Here is a 21066-nt window from a genome sequence, read left to right on the forward strand (position 1 = left end):
CCGAAGACGGCAAAGATGGGGAAAAGTCAAATATTTTTTAAAGGTCCTATCTCTCTCCACTCATAAGAGGGAAACAACACTTCTTTAACTTACTCCCCAAATAGACACTGCCGTGGACGTTCTGCCAAGGAGTGATGCGAAAGTGTGTTCCAAAGTGAAATGTAAGCTTGGCCCGGCGCCCAGCTCGCGACTGTATTTTGCACAGAGAGCTGCAGGCTGGTGGTACCGAAGGAACACATTTCCCTCCACGTGACTCCGAGAGCCAGGCAGCCCAAGCAGATTTCTTTGTGTTAATAAAATGTGATCTCTAGACGGTACACACCAGCAGCCCTGGGAAAACGTGAGCCAGGGAGAAGGACCCAGGGAAACTCGCTGGTGTCAAGGCAAGGTACTCCAGTCCCGCAAGTGCAAAATGGGGACAGAGTCTGGGAGGAGAAGGCCTGACAGGTGCTCAGGGGAACACTGCTAGAGAAAAAAAATAATCCATGGAATTCCATCAAGCATGATCCCATGCAAATGTTTATCTTTCTTGGTAGTCCTTCGTGGACACCTTCTCAAGAGTTGGAGCATACCTAGGATTCTGGGCACCTCGCCCCAAAACGGAGATTACCCCAAATACGACAGTTCGACTCTTGGTTCAATTGTATATATTCCGAACTGGCGTAAGGGGTGGCAAACATATTTCTATCCCCTCACCCCACAGGGGCCCAGCAGATACAGTCAACTTTCTATGAACACGGCCACCATGGGGAGGGAATCATAAGCAACCAAAACAATCACCAAGGAGAGGCCTGGACCACGAAGAGCTTGCTTCTGTGGCCAGCTCCTGCCTCGTTGCCACTGTGGCCTTGGCCTCCTCTGACCTCAGGGGGGATCCACTGCTCAGTGCCTCAAGCCTATCAATCGATATCTTTGGGGGGGGTCACAGGCTGAGGAGGAAAAGGGGGGATTAGCCACTCCTGCTCACTGGACCTCCTTTCACAGATCACTTAATCTCCAGGATTTTCCAATTCACTATGCCCTCTGGCCAACTTGAGCTTCCCAGTGTGGAGAGCGTGTGGAGGCTGCAGGTACCAGGGGCAGAGCATCAGGACCCCAGGGAGCTTCTGAACCCCTCAGGGACTATGCTGGAGATCGCAGGACTTTATGCGCCAAAGGGTTCCTCTGGTTGAAGGGAGTGGACAGTCCTAGAAGACACTGCTCCCCCACTCTCCTCCCCTGCAGCAGCCCAGCCCCCAGGTTCCCTGACCACCGGCAGGCAATCAGCCATCACCAGCTAATTAAGGAGCAGCTGAGTTGATGAGCACCTCCCAGGCCCAGGTGAGCCTTCACCTTGGTTAATCTGCAAACCAGTTAATCTGCCTCAGGATAATTGAAAGCTAATCGTATGCAGAACTCAAGTGCAGTCACTGGAAACAGCAAGAACCATGGGAGCAGAGGAAGCCAGGTCCACTCTCTGCGAACTCTCTCGGGCCACTCTCTAGATTCTGCACAGACAATGTTTAACCTCAGGGCCACCACCCGCCTGCCTCACACAGTGCTGGGCCCACCCCTTGTCACACAGTAACCTTGATCCCAGGAAGCACATAGTAAGTTCTCCGTAAAATGTGACCACTGTTCCTCTCCTGGTGCAGCGCGTGGATCTCCAGCTAGGAGACCTCTGGCTGGCTCTGGGAGGCACACTGGGGGAGCTGTGAGAAGCATCAGAGGCTCAAACGTCACCAGGAAAGCAGCTCCACAGCACAAACACGTAAAGCTCATTTTAAACGGAAGAGAAATAAACTTCGCAATATTTCCATCCGTGTGGATAACGGAAGGTCATCCCAAGCTGAAGCAGACCGGTAATTCTCCAGGGCCTTCTTCAAGAAGGTGGTGATGCAAGAATCACAGTGTGGCCACTGAGGGTCCCAGCCTCCTGGTCATTCCAAGGTCCAGGTTTTCCGGGAATCTGCAGCCGTGACTGCTGGCCACAGCCTTCCAGGCTTGGTGGTTTGTGTGGCCTTTGCTGAAGCAGTGAGCGCCCCCCCCCATGCCTGACACCCCGCCCCCCACCCCCCGTAGCATCCACTGGAACCTGATGGGGACTGTTGCTTTTACAACTTCTGTCCACCTTGCAACTCCTGCCCTAAGATCGCGGCGCAGAATCGAGAGACTTCCCTTCTTCCGTTCTATCAAACTCCCCAGAAGAAACCTCCCGCAGAGCACAAACTAGTGTGTGCCAGGGGCTTGGAATAACACTCTTCCAGGACACCAGAAACTGGCCCAACTCCTTGATCTTCTGCCCAGCGGAGGAACAAGTACTGAAGGATCTTCCCCACCTGCTCTGTCAGGGCAGCAAATACCTGGCACAAAGACTGTCCCACCTATGCCCGTGGCAGACATCCCTAATTCATCACAGAACTCTTTCCACTGAGCCCAGCCCAAGCTTCGGTCTTTCAGGATGACATTCCAGGCACCTACCCGTGCACCGAAGCCAGCTGGGAGCTGAAACCTGCTGCCATCGTGGCGGGGGGGGGGGGGGGGGGGGNGGCAGGGGCACAAACCTGAATCCAGACCTGCAGGGGAGCAAGCCAAAAGCAGAGCGGACCACTGTCCTTCTAGAGAAGTTGCCATCAAAAGAGCTAGCCATGGGCTGTGGGGTTTTCCTTTTTTTTTTCCCCCCTCTCTTAAAAAAAAAAAAAGATTATTTTGTCTGGCTAATAAACTGCTGCTAAAAAATTCAGCTCCCGGAGCAGTAATTCCAGCCAGATAACCTGCTTTCGAGGTTGCTTGGGAATGCTGAATACCGGACAGAAGCCGGGGGTTCCCATTCACAATGAAGGCCATTTTTAAGGAAGAAACTAGCTTTAATGCTCTCGTTATTTTTTCCAAAGTGTCACATGTCTTTTGCTTTTCAGCTTCGGTTTTTAAATTCCATCACTCTTTATGAGTGGCAGAAGGTCAGATTCTTAATCCGTCTCCTTGCTTCGGAGCAGTACCATCACCCTGAATGGCTCTGCATTTTTTGCACCAAAATCTGAATGTCAGTCTTCCAGCTCATAGTAGTCTTAGAACAGAGTCACAGAGCTAAAAAGAGCAGCCATGTTTTACAGATAAGAAAACGGAGGCCTTGAGAGATTCTGCGACCGGGGACACACAACCCGGTCCCGGCAAACTAGCTCTAGAACCTTGACTTGCCTGACTCCAAATTCAGTGCTCTTTGTAAATGGCCTACCTCCAAATTGCTGCTGCATGTTCTCTCTCTCTCAAGATTTTATTTATTTGAGAGAGTGGGAGCACAAGCAGGGGGAGGGGCAGAGGGCAAGCAGACTCCCCACTGAGCACGGAGAGAGCCCGACGTGGCACTCGATCCCAGGACCCTGCGAACATGGCCTGAGCCGAATTCAGATGCTCAACTGACTGAGCCACCCAGGTGCCCCATCCCATCTTGCCACCTAAAACCCAACGGAAATAATAATGCTGACCCAATGTATACTTTAATTTGAATTTACTTTGGTCAATTTTCTAATTGGCTAATTTGTATTTATGACATCCTTGTAAATTAGAAGGATGTAGATTGTTCTCATCTTACAGATGAAGAAGTGAAACCCTAGAGAGGCAGGTGACTTGCTTAGGTCATTTCATAGCATAGCTGGGACTATAAAGGGGTCTTTCAGTGCACCTAAAGAACCACCGTGGGGCTCTGCACCGACGCAGCCCTGCATGCAGAAATCTGGAAGAGTCCAAACACTGAACCACCGTGGGGCTCTGCACCGACGCAGCCCCGCATGCAGAAATCTGGAAGAGTCCAAACACTGAACTACAAGTACCTTTTAGAAAGTAATCTTTAAATACCAGATTCTCAGGGTAGCCTGGGTAGCTCAGTCAGTTAAGCATCTGCCTTCAGCTCAGGTCATGATCTCAGGGTCCTGGGATCGAGCCCCACATCAGGCTCTTTGCTCCCAGGGAGTCTGCTTCTCCCTCTCTCTCTCTCTCTCAAATAAATAAATAAATAACTAAAATCTTTAACAATAAATACATAAATAAACACCAGATTCTCACTCTGAATTAAAACTTACTGAGTGACAACTGTGAACAGGTACAATCCCGGGTCCCTTCACTGATTAGCCGTTCCATGTCATTTAACCCCATGACCATCCTGTGATTGGCTGCCATGTGTCAGGTGAGTAAAGGCAGGGGAGGGACTCATAATTTAAGTGACTTGCCCAAAGTATCATGGGTTCTCAGGAGACCTCCGACTCCAAATCCAATTTAGTTGAGTGCCTAGTGGGTCCAATCTTGACATGCTCGTGCTATTAGGACTGTGTTTCTTTGAATATCTTTATCAGAGCTTGTTATTTCTGCCTTGAGGATGATTTCATCCTGATCTCCATGGTTTTTGGCCACCGCGACATGCCCAAATTTATTTTTAAGCTGCCTGTAATCAGAGTGGAAGGGCTGATGAAGAAAAGAGAAAACGTACTTTGGCGACGTAGCCACAATATGCAATCCTCCTGGGAGCAGACTAAACTCCAGGAACCAACATCGTTTCTAATATGAGCTGATTTCCTACCACCTCTTCCATTAAGTGCTTAGCACCAGCCCGGCTTCAACACATAATGGGTAGTGCTATGATTTCATATGCATTTCGCTGATTTAAAGTTAGGAGGATTGGGCCCACTCCTTTATGAAAGAGCAGAGAGATTTCATTAGATGTAAAAATCTGCTCAGGGAGCTGTCGCTGGAATCCAGAGGGGAAATCTTGCTCAGTTTGATGTACTTTGTTAATCTTAAGACAGGACTGTTGTACCTTGAAAAGCTTTATCCTGCCACACCCATATGTACAGTACACAAAGTACTATGGCAAGACCTATGCCAAGAACTCCACATCTCTAATCTCCTTGAAAAACAAAGTCATATCAGGTTAATCCCAATTCTTAAATTAATCAACATCTCGTCATCTCCTTTGTGTAAAAAAACTATTTTCATACTTTTCTTCCAAGTAATCTACTTTGGTTTTCTCAATTTCCTCACATTCCCATTCCACCTCCACAGAAGGGTCCATTTTTCCTATCTGGAGACCTCCACGCCACTTTTCCATCTTGTAGGGGGGAGTTAAGAAGAAAGTGTCTAAGAGGTTTACACTAGGAGGAGAAGAAGGCCAGGGAGTTGGCTACCATGGGGGACCCCCTGTCCTGCCTCTTCCCACCCAACAGCCCATCACCAACAACTGGGGGGGGGCTGCTAGTTCTCCACCCCACGACCCAAAGGTGTTACCAAAGAGAAAAAAGAAGAAACACAAATCACAAATCTTAGAGAACGTTGGAAAGGACTGAGAGCCCCTAGATAAATGTACGTAAGTTCCATTTCTCCCTTCCCCTCTCCCAAGCTCTCCCAGGCACAGAGTCAGAGGCTGCTGGTAGGGGGATGGAGATGGAAGACACCGCCTGGACCCATGCAGCACATATCTCCTAGCAGAGCCACCCAGGAATGCAGGCAGTTACACTGTCACACGACTACAACCAGGGTTTCCAGGTGGAGTAGATCTTTCCACGGAAGTCGATACATGCAGGATGCTCAGCCCCTGAGAGTGACACGGAAGCTGGGAAGCGGTCTCCAGGCCCCCGGTGCTGTAGCACAAGACGCACTCCTGCTTAAGCGTCCAGACATGACGATGGACAGAGGAAGAGAGAAAGAGTAGATACAGATGCCGGTGATGAAAGCGACCGCTCCTATATTGAGCGCTGCTCAAGAGCTTTGCATGTATCACCCCGTTTACTCCTCCAGGAGTCCTCTGGAGCAGGTATGATCTTCCCCACGTTCAGAGCGCAGAGCAGAGGCAGAAGGGTGACAGAGCCAAGACCTAAGTTCAGGCCAGAGGGTTAACCCCCACATCGTGCTGCCCTTTGATGCAGGGAAGGGGAAAAAGGAGAGGACGTTTCTCCAAAGAGATGATTGTTTCATTGGTCGAATTCAAGGAAAAAAAGAGAAAAAAACCACACTATCCTTGGGGATTGGTTTAGGATGTCCTCTCCGATGGTAGGTAAATGGACAAAAATGCTCTTTTGGTTCCATACACTTACTGCATAGGAATATTTAAGTTTATGGATATGGAAGGTAAGTGTGGTGGAGCAGATGGGGGAGGGAGGCAGACAGAGAGAAGCTGCGACAGTTTGGTGGGAACACCAGTCTGTACTGCTGCAAATGTCCCAAGGACAGACGTACTCCTGCCACTCGCTAATAGACATTGCGATTACGAACATCAATCCATACACACACAGGTAAGGTCTTCAAAGATGAGTTTGTACTCAAATAAGTTAAATGTGCCTAAGATTCTATTTGCATAATTAATCTGCTTGGTGATATCTTTCTACATAAAGAAGATGTAAATTTCAGCTTCATCAATTAAAGGTCAAATGATCACAAAATCTGAATCAATGCGATGTGACTATCAGGAAAACTGAAGGGCAGGACGAGAAACAGAATACAAACAAATTCAAATTGCTTCCTCACACCTAGTTTTTGGAGTAGTGAAATTTCATTCATCTTCAAACTTGTAAGGAATCCAGTAACTAACTGCTACTAAATGGCCTGTTCTGTTTGAGTAAATTTCACTTACAAAGCTAAAAAATACTTATTTTTTGACACGGATGTAAATATCATTTTATTTTATTTTATTTTTAAGATTTTATTTATTTATTCGACAGAGACAGAGACAGCCAGAGAGAGAGGGAACACAAGCAGGGGGAGTGGGAGAGGAAGAAGCAGGCTCATAGCAGAGGAGCCTGATGTGGGGCTCGATCCCATAACGCCGGGATCACGCCCTGAGCCGAAGGCAGACGCTTAACCGCTGTGCCACCCAGGCGCCCCTAAATATCATTTTAAAAAGCATTCAGGTGGTTACTGGTCATTTGAAATAAATACATGCTAGATTCCACCAAGAAAAAAAGATACCTACCTCCCCGGGGAAAGTGTATTAATATAAAGAAATCAACTGTAGTGAAATTAATTCTATGAAATTCTTACAAAGTCAGTTTTATAAACTTATCCTCAGAAAGTCTACCAAGGCTTTTACTTCTCTCTTCACACATTCTAGATCTTTCTTCTCTAAATCTTTCCATGGCCTTCGGTCTCTTAAAAGCAATATTATTTTGACTGGATCTGAGATCCCCATCCTATTTTTAAACTTTTTCTCTAGTAAAAGCCTCCGTAATCTTAGTGATACTAACTAATGAGGCCCACGGCATCAGGGATCCATTCTAAGGTGAACTGAGTCTTCTGCTTAATCCTCAGGGCAGATGGAGTTTAACTGCCACTCTCCTTTAGCAGTACTCTTCATATCTCGGGGTATTGAGATCTCTGATCTGGGTAATCTGATTACTACGTATCTAGATGATCTTGTCCATCTGGTTTACAGCATGGATTCCCATTGGTCAGAGCCGGGTGGCATCCTTCCCCAAACAAACCTTCCCTTTCCCCATTCAGTTCAATTCAAGAGGCATTTACCATGCATGAATGGACAGCCTCGCTTCTTAACTCTTTCCATTAAGTGCAGAAGCTCTTACAGAGCAGCAAGGAGACTTTCCTTCTCTGCTCTGCTGTCCGGGCCTGGATTCCATAGCAAAGACATCAAATAAGACTGTTAAACCCAGAGCTAATTAGAAAAGAAAGCATTGCTCTTCCCCACTCAAGGAGTTTTCTGCCAAAGCACTTATTTTTGCTGGTCCATTTATGCAATCCCACTTTCTAAGAGAACATCTTGTCACAGATGATTTAGTGTTGTAGCTCCCCGGAGCATCTTTCCGTAGTCGGCACTTATTGTTTTTAGGAATCTACGGTCTCCCAGGCAAGACTGGAGAGGGAAAGAGGTTTCATTAGCCACAAGCCATCTCTCATTATAAGACCCCAAATTCCAAAGTATCCTTCCAAACATCATTAATGAAAAAAAAAATCCCAGATGAAACTTCTAAAAACAAAAGTTTCAGGAACCTTGTGTGACAGTGGAACTGTGTGATTTTTCAGGACAGAAAGTGAGACTGGATTCCCATCATGAGCTCAATGGGTAGGGAGCTGAGACAGTGAGGATGTGTGTTAAAGTCAGAAGAGAAACAAAACAAACATTTTAGGAATTTCCACCTTCAGTCACGGACTGTGTATCCACCAGAAGCCAATTTCACCGAAACAAGTACTGTATGGTTTTCCCCCAACAGACCCTCAATTCTGCCAACACTCCCGTAATTGTCTTCCGTACATCGCTGGAGGTGAGACCGCACACACTGACTGTTATTTTTTAAGTTAACTGGTTTGGGTTAGGGCAGCTCCTCCAGCTTTCTGCAATCTTGGCTTGACACCAGAATACACTCCAGGGGTATATGGGCAAGTCACTTCATGCACGTGCCATTCGGCGTCCCCATCCCATCCCCCAGACCCTGTCCCTGCAACACGCACAAAGCCCCTTTCCCCTAGCAGCATTCCCAATGTGACACACACACACACACACACACACACACACACACCCCGTACCTAAGCGTGATGTGCAATTAATTCCGGTTTGAGAAGAGAAGGAAGCCACAAATACAAGGTCAGGACTCAAGAATGCAAAACTATAATGATTCCTTTGTCTCTCAGGAGTAAAATTAATAAGCTGGCCAGAAACTTGGCAAAGTATTTTTAGCTGGATATTACCACTGCAGGTAATCCTTATAATCAGGTACTATTTGTATCACGGAGGCATTCATGCCTTCTGTCTTTTTCTCACATACACATATACACACAGAACAACAACAGCAAAACCACACTCGGAAGTCAGTTCGACACACTTGTTTGCAAACCTAGTAAGCTTATAAAATAGAGGCATTTAGAAGTGATGAATGTTAATGGGTTGGGCTTATTAAAATCTATTTTTCTACTCCTGGGAGACCAGGCCTGCTTTTGGACTTTTAAATTCTGAACCATTCAAATCCCTCCAACTATATCCTTGCCAAAGAGTGTTTCCCCCAATCGCTAAAATCATAAAGCCCAAAATGATGGGCTTTATAAGTGAAACCTAAACCCTGTGTTTCTGAATTACTTTCTCTAGATCATTAGAACATTGTGTTTGCAAAAACTGTTTGATGTTCAAGGGAGAGTATTTATTTTCAAAATAATAATAATAAGGAAGTCCCAGTTTGCCAGAGGAAACTATTGTGAAGTACCTAAAAATGTTTCAGATCCAACCTTGAACCCAAGTGGAAACGGCCACATGCTCCCCACCTCCCTCCTCGCAAACCTTCAGTGGCTCCCCACTGCCTACTGGATAAAGTTCAGGCTGCACAGCCGGGCATTCCTGCAGCTGCCAGCCTGCCTGGCACCTCCGTCTCCAGACTCATCGCCCTGACTCCTTCATACGAATTTCCCGCACCAGCCAAGCTGGGTCTATACCTTGTTCCCTCAACGCCCCGCGTTCCTGCCTCTACAACCCTGCCCCGCTACCCACTCACCACTCTGGCTCTCCACCTCTCATCCCACACCCAACACAGGGTCCAGCGCTTCCTATTGTCTGCACTGCTCCCTTATTTATTTTTAATTATTTTCCTCACTTTCTGGATCACTCTTCCATCTCCTCTTTTCAATAGATTTATTGGAGGCCTCTCTGTCCCATCATTTGGTACCAAGGACATGCTCCTCTGTCCTGTCACTCAAAGTTCTATCTTCACTACTAAATTGCCATCTCTTTGAGACCAGAGGCCAAGCTGTACCCTTGTCTGTCTTCCCCAGGGCACACCACAAAGTGAAAGCTGATGCTATTTCTGGGGACAAGCCACACTGCTCCTAAAACTTCCTCTGTCGCTCCCTAACCTTCAGGTAATTGACAAGAGAAAAATAACAGACTGACGCGCATGTGTGGTAAAGGCTGGCCCCCTGGAGGCCGGGGGCCATGCTGGACCCTTTGTGCACACTACCTTTTATTTATTTATTTTTTTTAAAGATTTTTTATTTATTTATTAGACAGAGATAGAGACAGCCAGCGAGAGAGGGAACACAAGCAGGGGGAGTGGGAGAGGAAGAAGCAGGCTCATAGCTGAGGAGCCTGACGTGGGGCTCGATCCCATAACGCCGGGATCACGCCCTGAGCCGAAGGCAGACGCTTAACCGCTGTGCCACCCAGGCGCCCCCACACTACCTTTTAGAAAGCTCACAGAAACCCAACAAAGATGTTACCCTGTAGATGAGAAAAGGAAGGTGCAGAAAGAGTAAGGATTTATGCATTACAGGACCCTTTGGGAGAGAGAGGAATTATTATTCTGGAAGGCTTATGCAAAGTCTTGCTTATAAGCAGGAGGGTGAACTAGACCTCTCTCCTCCTCCAGCACCGGGATATGCCTTATGGCTTCTTTACCCCTGAGTCCTATATTGCCTTCAAGTAGAATTACTAATGCCTATTATTAAAAATTCAATGGTAACATCGATTGATTTGCTAGCAAATATGTCAGGGAGAAACCTTCTAATCAGGAACTTCTTTGAACTGCATTTTGTCTGTTTCAGTTTTTAACCTCATGAGCAAGGGGGAAGATGACAGGTAGCAGTAAGCTACCTCGGGTTACCTAAAACTCAGAGGCCAAGAGGGGCAAGCAAGACTGGGCAGAGGGGCAGAGGAGAAATTCAAATTCCTTGACCAGAGGCCTTACTGGGCTAGGAAAGGGGGCATATGCAGACGCACCAGGAGACCAACGCTGGGTCCTCCCAGGAGAAAGATCAGGTGGTAATGAGGACGCCACCCACCGCAGTTACGAACTGTTATTGAGCACTTACTGTGTGCCAGGCACTGTGCCAAGGACTCGATAAGCGCTGGCTCACAGGACCTTCCCCAATCCCACGAGGCAGATCCAGTGATTGTTTCCCAAGTTCCAGATGGGAAACCAGAAGCAGATCATTTAAATGACCTGCCCGAGATCCTGAGTGAGCACCAGTCAGGATTCACACGCAGGTTGGCTGGTTTGTTGGATACTTTTTTTTTTTTTTTAAATTTTATTTATTTATTTGACAGAGAGAGAGACAGCCAGCGAGAGAGGGAACACAAGCAGGGGGAGTGGGAGAGGAAGAAGCAGGCTCCCACTGGAGGAGCCCGATGCGGGGCTCGATCCCAGGACTCTGGGATCACGCCCTGAGCTAAAGGCAGATGCTTAACGACTGAGCCACCCAGGCGCCCCTGGTTTGTTGGATCTTAAACTCTAAGCAGCTGCTCTATGGCCCATGCGGAGCTGCCCCAGACACGGGGCCATTCTGATGGGTGCTGGGAACGGGGGCCCGGCCCGCATCCAGGTCTTCAGGAAATTTAGGTTCATTCCAAAACAGTGGTTTAGGGGCTTTTGGGTCAGGACATTTACTGGAGGAATACCAAATACATACTAAGTGAAAGATAGTCTCAACCACTTCCATTACAGAATCAAATGCAGACCCGGTCCCTCCCTGCCCCTCCCTCATGTGTTCCTTCCCAGTGTTTTTTTTTGTTTTTTTTTTTTTTAAATCCTGTGACTTCCCCTGCTACTTCCCTCTTCCCTCCATTTGCACTGCTGAGACAAGAAAAATGACTCCCGGGGAAGAGTGACCAGTGCAGTTGCAGGACAGGTTCCAGAGAAGCCTCATAAGTCATGGGTGTCTTCTCATAATCTGGCTTTCTGCATTAGGATGTTATCAAAGCTTTTCGCTGCCCACCTTGCCCACCCTGCCCACCCCTTTCTTTCTCCTCCACCCAGTTTTGTCTTCATCTTCCTATTTTTCTAGTCTGGTAGGCACAGTGCTCAACTGGAAAGACTCTGCCAAGACCCTTGGCAGGAGGTAGCCTCCAGGAATCCCGCCCGCTGCAGCGGTGCAGAGAAGACAGGGCCTCTGGGCAGACAGGCGCAGGAGAGAGGGCCGGGTTTGGGGTATGGCTACAGGGCTGGGCAGAGCAGGTTTCCCTGGCGTATGAACTGCCCTACAGGGCTCAGCTTTCTCATGCCAGGGTCAGGATTACAATTTCTTGCTGGCACTTGCTGTAGCTCGCCTGGGAAGAGAAGCAAGGTCTGGGGTGGGGGACGGAAGCAAGCCAGCACGCCACCCAGAGATGCGCAAGCTTGACAGGGCACAGCCACGTGCCTGAAGCACATGGTCACGCAGGCAGGCAGCCAGGGTTGCAGGGCTCGCACGAGAGCCGGGGCGGGGGGGTGGTGGTGCGGAGGGAAGGGGGGCTGGGCACCAAGCGGGTGGCTGTTTCCACACTGGCAGAATAGGAGCTGCTCACCCAGAAGCGATGCTGCTGGGTTAACACCAGGAAGTCACTTGTCCTAACCCAGAATGAAGAAGCAAAGTCAAGCAGGCTACACAGAAGAAGGATTGGGCATGCTGGAGGAAAGGAAAAAAAAAAAAGAAAAGCATGTCCTATTTTTGCAGAGAGAAGGGGACTGGATGAAACAAATCCCTAAATGGAAAACGGGGGTTGGGAATACAGTCTAGTTCTTTCCCTGCTCCCATGCCACTGGTATCAGGAGAGCCGCTCCGGGCCCCGAGTATTCCTTCTGCCACACACCGTGCCAAACCGTCAGGTGCTGCCCTGTGTAACCCTGCAAAACCCCACGGCGGTGGGGGGGGGGCCTCTTTATCATCTCCACGCTACTGAGAGGTAACTTGAGGCTTAAAGAGGTATGCAAGTCGACACAAAGTTGCACAGCATGCCAGTGTGGGTCCAGGATGGGATCCCAAGCCCCTAGGTCCAGAGCTTACGCTCGCCACTGCCACCCCACCTTCCACACCCACCTGAAAATACCTCCCGCCAGAGAACTAGGAACTCCTGTCCTGGGAATGTCACAACAGGTCAAAGCTAAGAGAAAAGGACAAGCCTGTCCTCTACAGGGTGTGGTGGGGAAGATAAACTCTAACAAGAAACAGAAAAACGTCTGCCCGTCTCCAGGAGAGAGCTGACTCTCTCCCCTTCATGATGTCCTTGATCCCAATGAATGCAAAACACTTCCAAGATACTTGAGGCGCAGTGCACAACAACTATCAGTCACCACGCTCCCAACCTGCAGACGTATCAGTGTGCTGGATGGGAAAACATAGAACTGCATGCCCTTAAGGGGAGGGAGAAGCTGAAGCTTCATCTCATGAGGTGGAGAAAAGCAAGAGAATCCCATTGCCTGGGCAGGACCTCCCACAAGCCCAGACCCACCAGCACAGAAGTCCCCACCGTCATTACTCAGATCCCACGGCCAGCATGCTCCTTCCACGCCAAAACCGGATCATAGAGGAAGGTCAGCAGAAACAGAGCACAGATCCCATCTTGCAAAGGTACAGTGGGTTCTCCCTCACCTCCCCACTCTTCTTTTGCCGCCCACTGATGCCCTCCTCTTCCCGCACACCACTGCATGGAAGGGTTTTCACTTCATGCCGTAACCAGCCATCATCATGGCCCGGCCTCACAATGAGAAAGACAGCCTTCTTAATTCTTAGCTGAATATGGGTCTCACAGTGGTAGGACACCCCCAAGCTATTCAAAGAAACACCACCAGAGGAAACGATTTCAAATCTGGCTTTACAAGCATGTGATTTAAAAATAACTCTGCCTTTGTCTGCTACAGATGACTTTCCCTAAAGGGACTGCTGTCCTTAAAGCAATCGCTCAATTCTCTGGGCAAACAGACTCTTGTTTTTCCAGTACCCAGAGCACACCTCCAGGAAAGCACTCCCGGGTACCATCTCTGATAGCATCTGAAAGGCAAACATTGAAACAGTCAGGACAACTCCTGCCATCTCCATTGACTTGAGACCCTCCGGAATGTGGCCCCTTGGACAACAGAGGAGACGGTCCAGGTGGCTACAGCAACCACCACTCTTCCTTCATCAAGACGTCAGCCCAGAAAGCTGAGCTATCATCCCATAGCCACGAGAGGTTTCAACGGATCCCTGAGTTACATCTTCAAGGAAAACTGTATTTCTTCAGATATTTGATTTATTCTTTGATCAGACAGCTAGACAGAAGAATAAGGATGGGGTGGGCACAAAACAGGAAAGGGGGTTTGGGGGCCGTCATGGTAAGCGGGAAGAGAATTCTTAAGAATGCTCACCTTGTCGTTCCAAGACACACTTGGGGGAGAACCTAGAAATGCATTAGTTGTCAGCTTATGGCTTAATTTCCTTTCAACCAGACAGGTGGCACTTATGACACCAGGCTACTGAGCATAACTCAAAAGATACATGCTGAGCGAATACAGAAAACAAATGTTTAATAAAATTGCTTTGCAATTATCTCCTGATTCACTGGACGTCATGGTTTTATCATCTAACAGTGTATAACCATGCTCTTATTCACATGATATTTCTTCTTGGCAACCTAATGTCGTCTGACCTTCTCAAAAGTTTTGCCAGAAAGCATTACAGGGGGGCAAAAAGCACCCGTGTGTGTGTGAGAGAGAGGATCCTGCGTGATGCCCAGATTTTGCTGTCCAAATCGAAAGTCTCTATCAGTTCTCAGCAGGGGTGATTTTGCCCCCTGGGGGACAGCTGGCAGTGACTGGGGCATTTTTACTTGTCACAGGGTAGGGGCAGGGGGGTGACTGGCATCTAAGGGCTGCTGAACATCGTCCAAGGCACAGGACAGTGGCCCACAGCAGAGACTTACGTGAAACCGCAACAGTGCCAAGGTGGAGAGATCTTGATCTAGACTGAAATGATGCAGTTCCCAGAACGCTCAAGGCTACACATGGACTCTTCCCTTCCAAGGACTTCTTTTCCTCAAGATTAACTTGGTATTTCTGTTCTGGTCACCACTGTGATTACACAGAACGATCAAGAACTTTCTTCCTTTTCACTTTTGTTTGGGACATACCATCCGTCCATCAAGTCCACATCCCTTAGACATTTATTTTGCATTATAAACTTTATAATGACTGACACTGCATGAGTTGTTACGGCACAGTGTTACTGTCTCTGTATTTGGCATATGAAGACCTTTAGCTTTTTTCCCCTTCTTGTTAGGAGTATTGAGTTTTCAGTGCAAAGAAGATTATTTTGAAGTATGTTTCCATTGCCAAAAAAAGACATTTAAATGAAGAGATTATTTCTAGACTCCAGTGCCCCCTTTGATCCTAGGACCTTCCCCCTGTGACCTAACAAAACGATTTCTGCTGAAACTCAGGAGTCCTTTGTCACAGACTGCAAATCTGATTGGGGTACCCCAAGTCTTTTTTGGTTTTGTTTTGTTTTTTATTTTATCTTTTTATTCTTAGGCAGTTTTATTTTTTTCCTCCCCAATATTATATTTAATATTGCTACATTTTTGTATTTTTAAAATTCAATTAATTAATATATAATATAGTATTAGTTTCAGAGGTAGAGGTGATTCATCAGTCTTATATAATACTTAGGGCTCATTATATCACGGGCCCTCCTTAAAACCCATCACCCAGTTACCCATCCTCCACCCCCCTCCCCTCCAGTAACCCTCAGCTTGTTTCCTATGATTAAGAGTCTCTGATGGTTTATCTCCCTCTCTGATTTCATCTTGTTTTATTTTTCCCTCTCTTCCCCTATGATCCTCTGTTCTGTTTCTTAAATTCCACATATGAGTGAGATCACATGATAATTGTCTTTCTCTGACTGGCTTATTTCACTTAGCCTAACACCCTCTAGTTCCATCCATGTCGTTGCAAATGGTAAGATCTCATTTTTTGATGGCTGAGTAGTATTCCACTGTATGTATGTGTGTCTGTGTATGTGTGTGTGTGTGTGTGTGTGTGTGTGTGTGTACCACTTCTGCTCTATCCATTCATCTGTTAATGGATATCTGGGTTCTTTCCATGGTTTGGCTATTGTAGACATTGCTGCTATAAACATTGAGGCACCCCAAGTTTTTGAGTCACTGATTAATACTGATTCTAACAAGCTCTGATAAATGGCTTCTAAGGAAGCCTCCAAATCTCAAACCCTGATTCCTGATTCTCAGTAGGAACCAAGATGTGGGGACCCAATATTTACATGCCTTTTGGGGGGAAAAACATATTTCTAACCTGGCACACATCTTGTATTTGCCAGGGGATGGAGAAAGACCTGTCAGCTGAGTGTGTTAAGGCTGGAAAACATCAATCCAATAACTATTGGCCAAAATCTCTTGATATTTCTTTCCAGAAGGGGGAATGGTTATACACTGTTCCTAAGTATTTTAAGAAGGTAATTCAGAAGACAGGATTGAAATCAATGATAAACGTTGACACACGTACGACAACTGCTCTCATTAACAGAACATCTACTGTCACTGGATCCTTTATACATATTACATACAGCTTTCACATTAACCCAATCCCATAAAAATTATACCCTTCCATACAAAGGTAAACTGAGGCTCTGAGAGGCTACATCACTTCCTAAAGCTACAAAGTGATTAAGGCTCATTCTGCAGAGCAGAGTGACTGAGATACGAGGCACCTTCTCACAGGGGCTCCAGCCCCTTCTCCCTGGTTTCAATGGTTATTTCACAGATTATCTGTTCCTGGGAAGAAACAAAACCATGGCACTGTCTATTCCAAGGAATACGGGCTTGGGGTCACATCAAGGAGTATAATCCCTTGCTTCTACAGCCTCCTGCGGTGGGAAGAGGTTATGACTTAATTCCATTCCAGCCAGTGGCCTTGAGTTATCACTCAAAGTAGGTTTTGGAGAAGGAGGCCAGCACAGAAAGACGTGAACTCCAGTACCAATATTTCAAGGGAGGAGTGTTCTCTTCCTCCTTTGAATCATTTCCTTCCATTTTAATCTCGCTCTGCAGGTCACAGAAATGCTACGCGAGGCAAGGACACAGAGTTCAGGAACGATCTCCAGCACAAGTCCTCCATTGTCCTGCTTTCTGTGTCCCCTGCAGCAAAGGCCCTCAGCTCAGTGACCTTCCTGACAATTTATCTGGCTGAATCTTTGTTCCTGGTTACCTGGGCACGTGAAATGCGCTTTCTTCCTGTTCATTTTGCACCACACAGTGTTAACGGCATGAAGCCAGGGCTGAGCCACCTCAACCTGTGTTTATATCTGAGCACTGAGCACTGGGTTTTGAAGTCCTGGACATTTTGGGTGATGTTTCCATGTAGTATTTCAACACCGCTTCCAGTCGCCCTTGCGGGCTTTGACAGGCATGGACTTAGTGTGATGAACAGATGAAAATGAAAAAAAAGAAACCCCAAAACTGGAAGAACAATGTGGTTTATGGGAATAATGGGGTTGTGGCCCTGAAGAAGGCTAAACCTTACTTAACAGTGAGAGGTGCTTTTAGACTCAATTTCTCAATCAATGAGAACGCAAAAGGAAAAGGATGAAAAGGTGATTGGCCCTACACCCCTAACTCATATATTCTTTTCCCCCTTCAGGTGAAAGAAAAATGAATGTAGGTGAACCGTACACGGCCTTGGAGAGAGTCTACCCGCATCATGCAGCAGGATCCTATATCTATGTGCTTGGGGAAGGAGAACAAGGGGCAAGGAGAGGAGACGGGTGCCTACAGTATCCAAACCGTTCCCTGTAGGCTGGTGTTTCTTAAACTGCAGTCCTTGGATCAGCCGCATCAGTATACCCAGGGGTTCAAAATGCATACTCCTGTGCCCTCACCCCAGACCTGAAAAATCAGAATTTCTGGGGTAGGTTCATAGAATCTGCATTTAGCTGACTGTTCGGGACATAAGGATGCTCACTGATGTGGGACAATCAGGGCTGTGAGTGAAATACAAGCTTCCTCTTTCACAGCCAGCCAATCTCCCTGACTGTGAAGATATTTGTGGCCCCGGCCCCCGCCGCTGTTCCTCCCAACCCTATCCCTCCCTTTCACCCTCTTCCCCATATGAAGGGAGAATCTTTTAGAATTTACCTGGTCTGATGGGGCTCTGCATGCAGTTCGGGGACGGGATGCCAGGGTGAATGGGTGCAGAGGCCCGACTGCTGAGGTCCATGACGGAGGGGGCCGTGGAGGAAGCCGGCTGCAGCCCGGGAGGGTGAGGGCTGTGGTCATGCTGGGACGGGCTGGGGGGAATGCCATTTTCCGACAAAAACTCCTCCAGGTCCATGTATTCCAACTGGAAAGTATCTCCGTCATAGGGAAGGGTTTTGTCCCATAAGGTGGGTCCCAAGAATGCTGACTGGGGGACCGTCGGGCTATTACTCTCATCATCCAGCTTCTTTTCCTTGTCTTTATCTTTACTAAATGCTGCAAAAAAGGGGGAAAATTGGACTTTAAAAAAGAAAAAAAAAGTGTCTCTTTTTTAATCACCCCTCCTGGCCTCTGCTACAAAACCCCACGTTCAAAATGCTCTCACAAACAGCAGGGTTCTTCTCTGGCTGCTGGCTTCTGTGGATCTAGAGTTAAAAGTTCAGACAGGACATGGATCTCTGCCTGTTTTTCAACATCTTCCTATTTACTTTGGAAAGAAATCCCTAGTCCTTGGGACAGGGCTACAGGCTGATCTAGGATACAAACAAGGGAATGCAGTTTTCAAATATGTGATTAGAGGAGACAAATAATTTAGATCTACAGTGAGAAGGTAACACCTGCAGTTACATACAATTGCTGTGAGTTTTGAGAAAACAGTCAATAACCAGGCATGATTTCTCTTCCAGAAAATTCATTACAGTAACAATATGAGGTCATTCAGACTTAGCCAGTGAGCTAGGGATTCTAATTTTGGTAAAGTAGGGGCTCTCCACCCTCCTTTGAAACCATGCATTGAGCACCTACTATATACCTGATACTTTCCATATATTATCTCCAAAAATTTCATAATAGATCTGCAAATAGCTATTTCCCCCATTTATAATGAAGACAGACAGGCTCTAAGACCTGAAGGAACTTGACCAATGCCTCACGCTGCCAGAGGAGAAAACTGAGAACTTCCTGAGCCCACATATGTTTGTTTAGAAAGCCACTGGGACACCCTGTATTTTACAAAAGGAGGGTTTTTTTTAAAGTGCGTTTCCCCCCCTCTCTTCCCCAAAGGCTTAAGTATGATTCAATTCACAAAAATTACACATGTATGCAATCTGTCAAAAGCACAGCTATTGGAAAGGTGATTACATACCAACGATGGAGGACTGCAGCTATGTCCTACCGGAAGCACGGCTCATCCCAGGTCGTCTTTAAACCCTGCTCTGGATTTTGCCCATTCTAGTACTCAGGCGCGGGTGGAATCTGGGATTAGGGAATCTGGCTTCTGAGTTTCTTCCTCAGAGAAACACAGCCTCCGCTGCCATCCATTCTAATCCTCTAGTCTCATCTCCTGAGAATTTGACTTCAAACACCCACAGATGCAAAAGACAGCAGGCAGCACCTTCCTCCCAAGTGCTACTCCTTAAAGGAGAGTTAAAAGGAAAGCTATACTTTGCAAAAGGCGAACCAAACCCCTCCACTCTTGCAATGCAACAGGTTGTCCCCCTGCTAGGAGAGAAGATGCGAGTACTCCCAAGCTATTTGTAGCCAAATGATCTTTCAAGACTTTTACACTCTAAGCCGCACGGTCTGCATTGGCTACTGTGGCATCGAAGGCATGAAACCGCATCAGCCCAAACGACAAATCCCTGGCGGCACCAGCTCGGGTTCGGCGCCTCCTCGCCCGACCCCTCCTCTCCCGCTCCAGCCAAGGTTGCCTGGGGGAGGTTTGGGACTTACCAAGAAAGGGCTCAAGCCAGAGGAGGCTCCTGCGCGGATACACGTGAGCCTACTCCGCTCTCCCCTCCCACCAGGAAAAGTGCACAGGGAAAGTGTCAGAGCTGGAGGCGTGCACAGCTTCCCGCCCAGAGACCACTCCCCCCCGCGCCAGCCCCAGCCCCCACCCCGCTTTTTGAATTACCCCTGGCAGGGAGAGCACTAGGTTCCGCTCACACTTCGCGAGGGCCGGCTGCCAACTAACACACAAACAGTAGCACGATCCCAATACCCAGGCTACGCTGCGAGACCACCCACCCCCAAACAGAACCAGGCCCTCTAGTTTCTCCTCCCCAGCCCGGGAAGCTCTGCCCTAGCGCAGGCGGTTTCACTCTGCGTGCGGAGAAGCCTCAATCTAGGGAACACTGACCTGTCAAGTTATGACTCCCACCTGCGCCGCAGGACCGGGACCCAGAGAGCCTGGGTCGGTCCCAGCACTATTTTAAATGTTGCTCAGTGAGGGGATTCCCCCCCTTTTGGAGGAGGGGGGTGATGGTGAGCTCTTCAAATTTCAACAAAGCAGGGATAGGGTGCCAGGGGACAGGGAGGGAGGGGATGGATGCTCCAGGAGGGTTGCCCAGGCAAGGAAGGGGACCCCCCCAGGAGCGTCGTTCCTTCCCAGAGCGGGGCAGCCAGGAAGGCAGCGCTCACCGTCTTCGTGATGAAGGGGGAGCTTCAGCGGGTTCTCCAACAAGGACCTGAGCACGCCGTAGGGAGGCGGAATAAAGGTGGGATTCAGGGGGAGCGGTCGGGACATTTTCTCCATCGCGATGCACTCAAATTTTTTTCTTAAAAAAAAAACCCCAACCGCCCCCCAAAATGTTGCTGAGCTTTTTCCTCCGTCCTTTGCCAAAAGTACTCGCTTTCAAGGCGGTGGAGACAAGAAAAAAATTACTTATATCTTTATAAATACATCTGCATAAGAAAATAAAAACAAAAAACTTTCAGGTTCCCAGTGCAGATGGTCCCCGGAGAGCGCGCCAAGTGCCCGCGGGCTCCTCGGCGACGTGCAGGATGCTCTCACCTGCCTCGAACCCCTCGTCCTGCAAAATGTTCAAAATTGCGAAAAAGAAAGAAAAAATATGCAGATGGCTGCAGAAGGGCGGAAGGCACCGCGCCGGCCCGGCCCCCACGCGCCAGCACCCGAGGCTGGGCGCCGTCCCACNNNCGCCCCGCCGCCACGTGTTTAGCGTCGTCGCGCGCGCGGATTTTCCAGGACCTTGCAGAGCTGGCCCGCAGGAAAAAGACAGGTGTCAGTTCCCCTGGATCACCGACCTGGGCTGAGCGCTTAAATTTTTCAGAGTAGGAAGGAGAATGAAGAATTTTTTTCAGTAGTTTTCAATCTGGTAATAATCTGGGGAATTAAAAACAAAAAAACAAAAAAAACCCAGATGCCCAGG

The 21066-nt window shown here is 47.9% G+C and overlaps 1 protein-coding gene across 3 annotated transcripts in view; it reads right to left on the minus strand.

The window, feature by feature from the left end:
* Positions 1–20825, minus strand: part of HLF (HLF transcription factor, PAR bZIP family member) — a 51573-nt gene extending 30748 nt beyond the window's left edge. For all 3 annotated transcript variants that reach the window (XM_002925538.4, XM_011232739.3, XM_034641651.1), the window contains exons 1-2: positions 20318–20825; positions 17840–18175 (exon numbers count right to left, since the gene is read on the minus strand). In XM_002925538.4, the coding sequence (XP_002925584.1) occupies positions 17840–18175; positions 20318–20432 (451 nt within the window). In that variant the 5' untranslated portion in view covers positions 20433–20825. The remainder of the gene's footprint in view (positions 1–17839; positions 18176–20317) is intronic.
* Between the last annotated feature and the right edge of the window lie 241 nt (positions 20826–21066).

Source organism: Ailuropoda melanoleuca, chromosome 13, assembly GCF_002007445.2.
Source record: "Ailuropoda melanoleuca isolate Jingjing chromosome 13, ASM200744v2, whole genome shotgun sequence".
NCBI classification, from domain to species: Eukaryota; Metazoa; Chordata; class Mammalia; order Carnivora; family Ursidae; genus Ailuropoda; species Ailuropoda melanoleuca.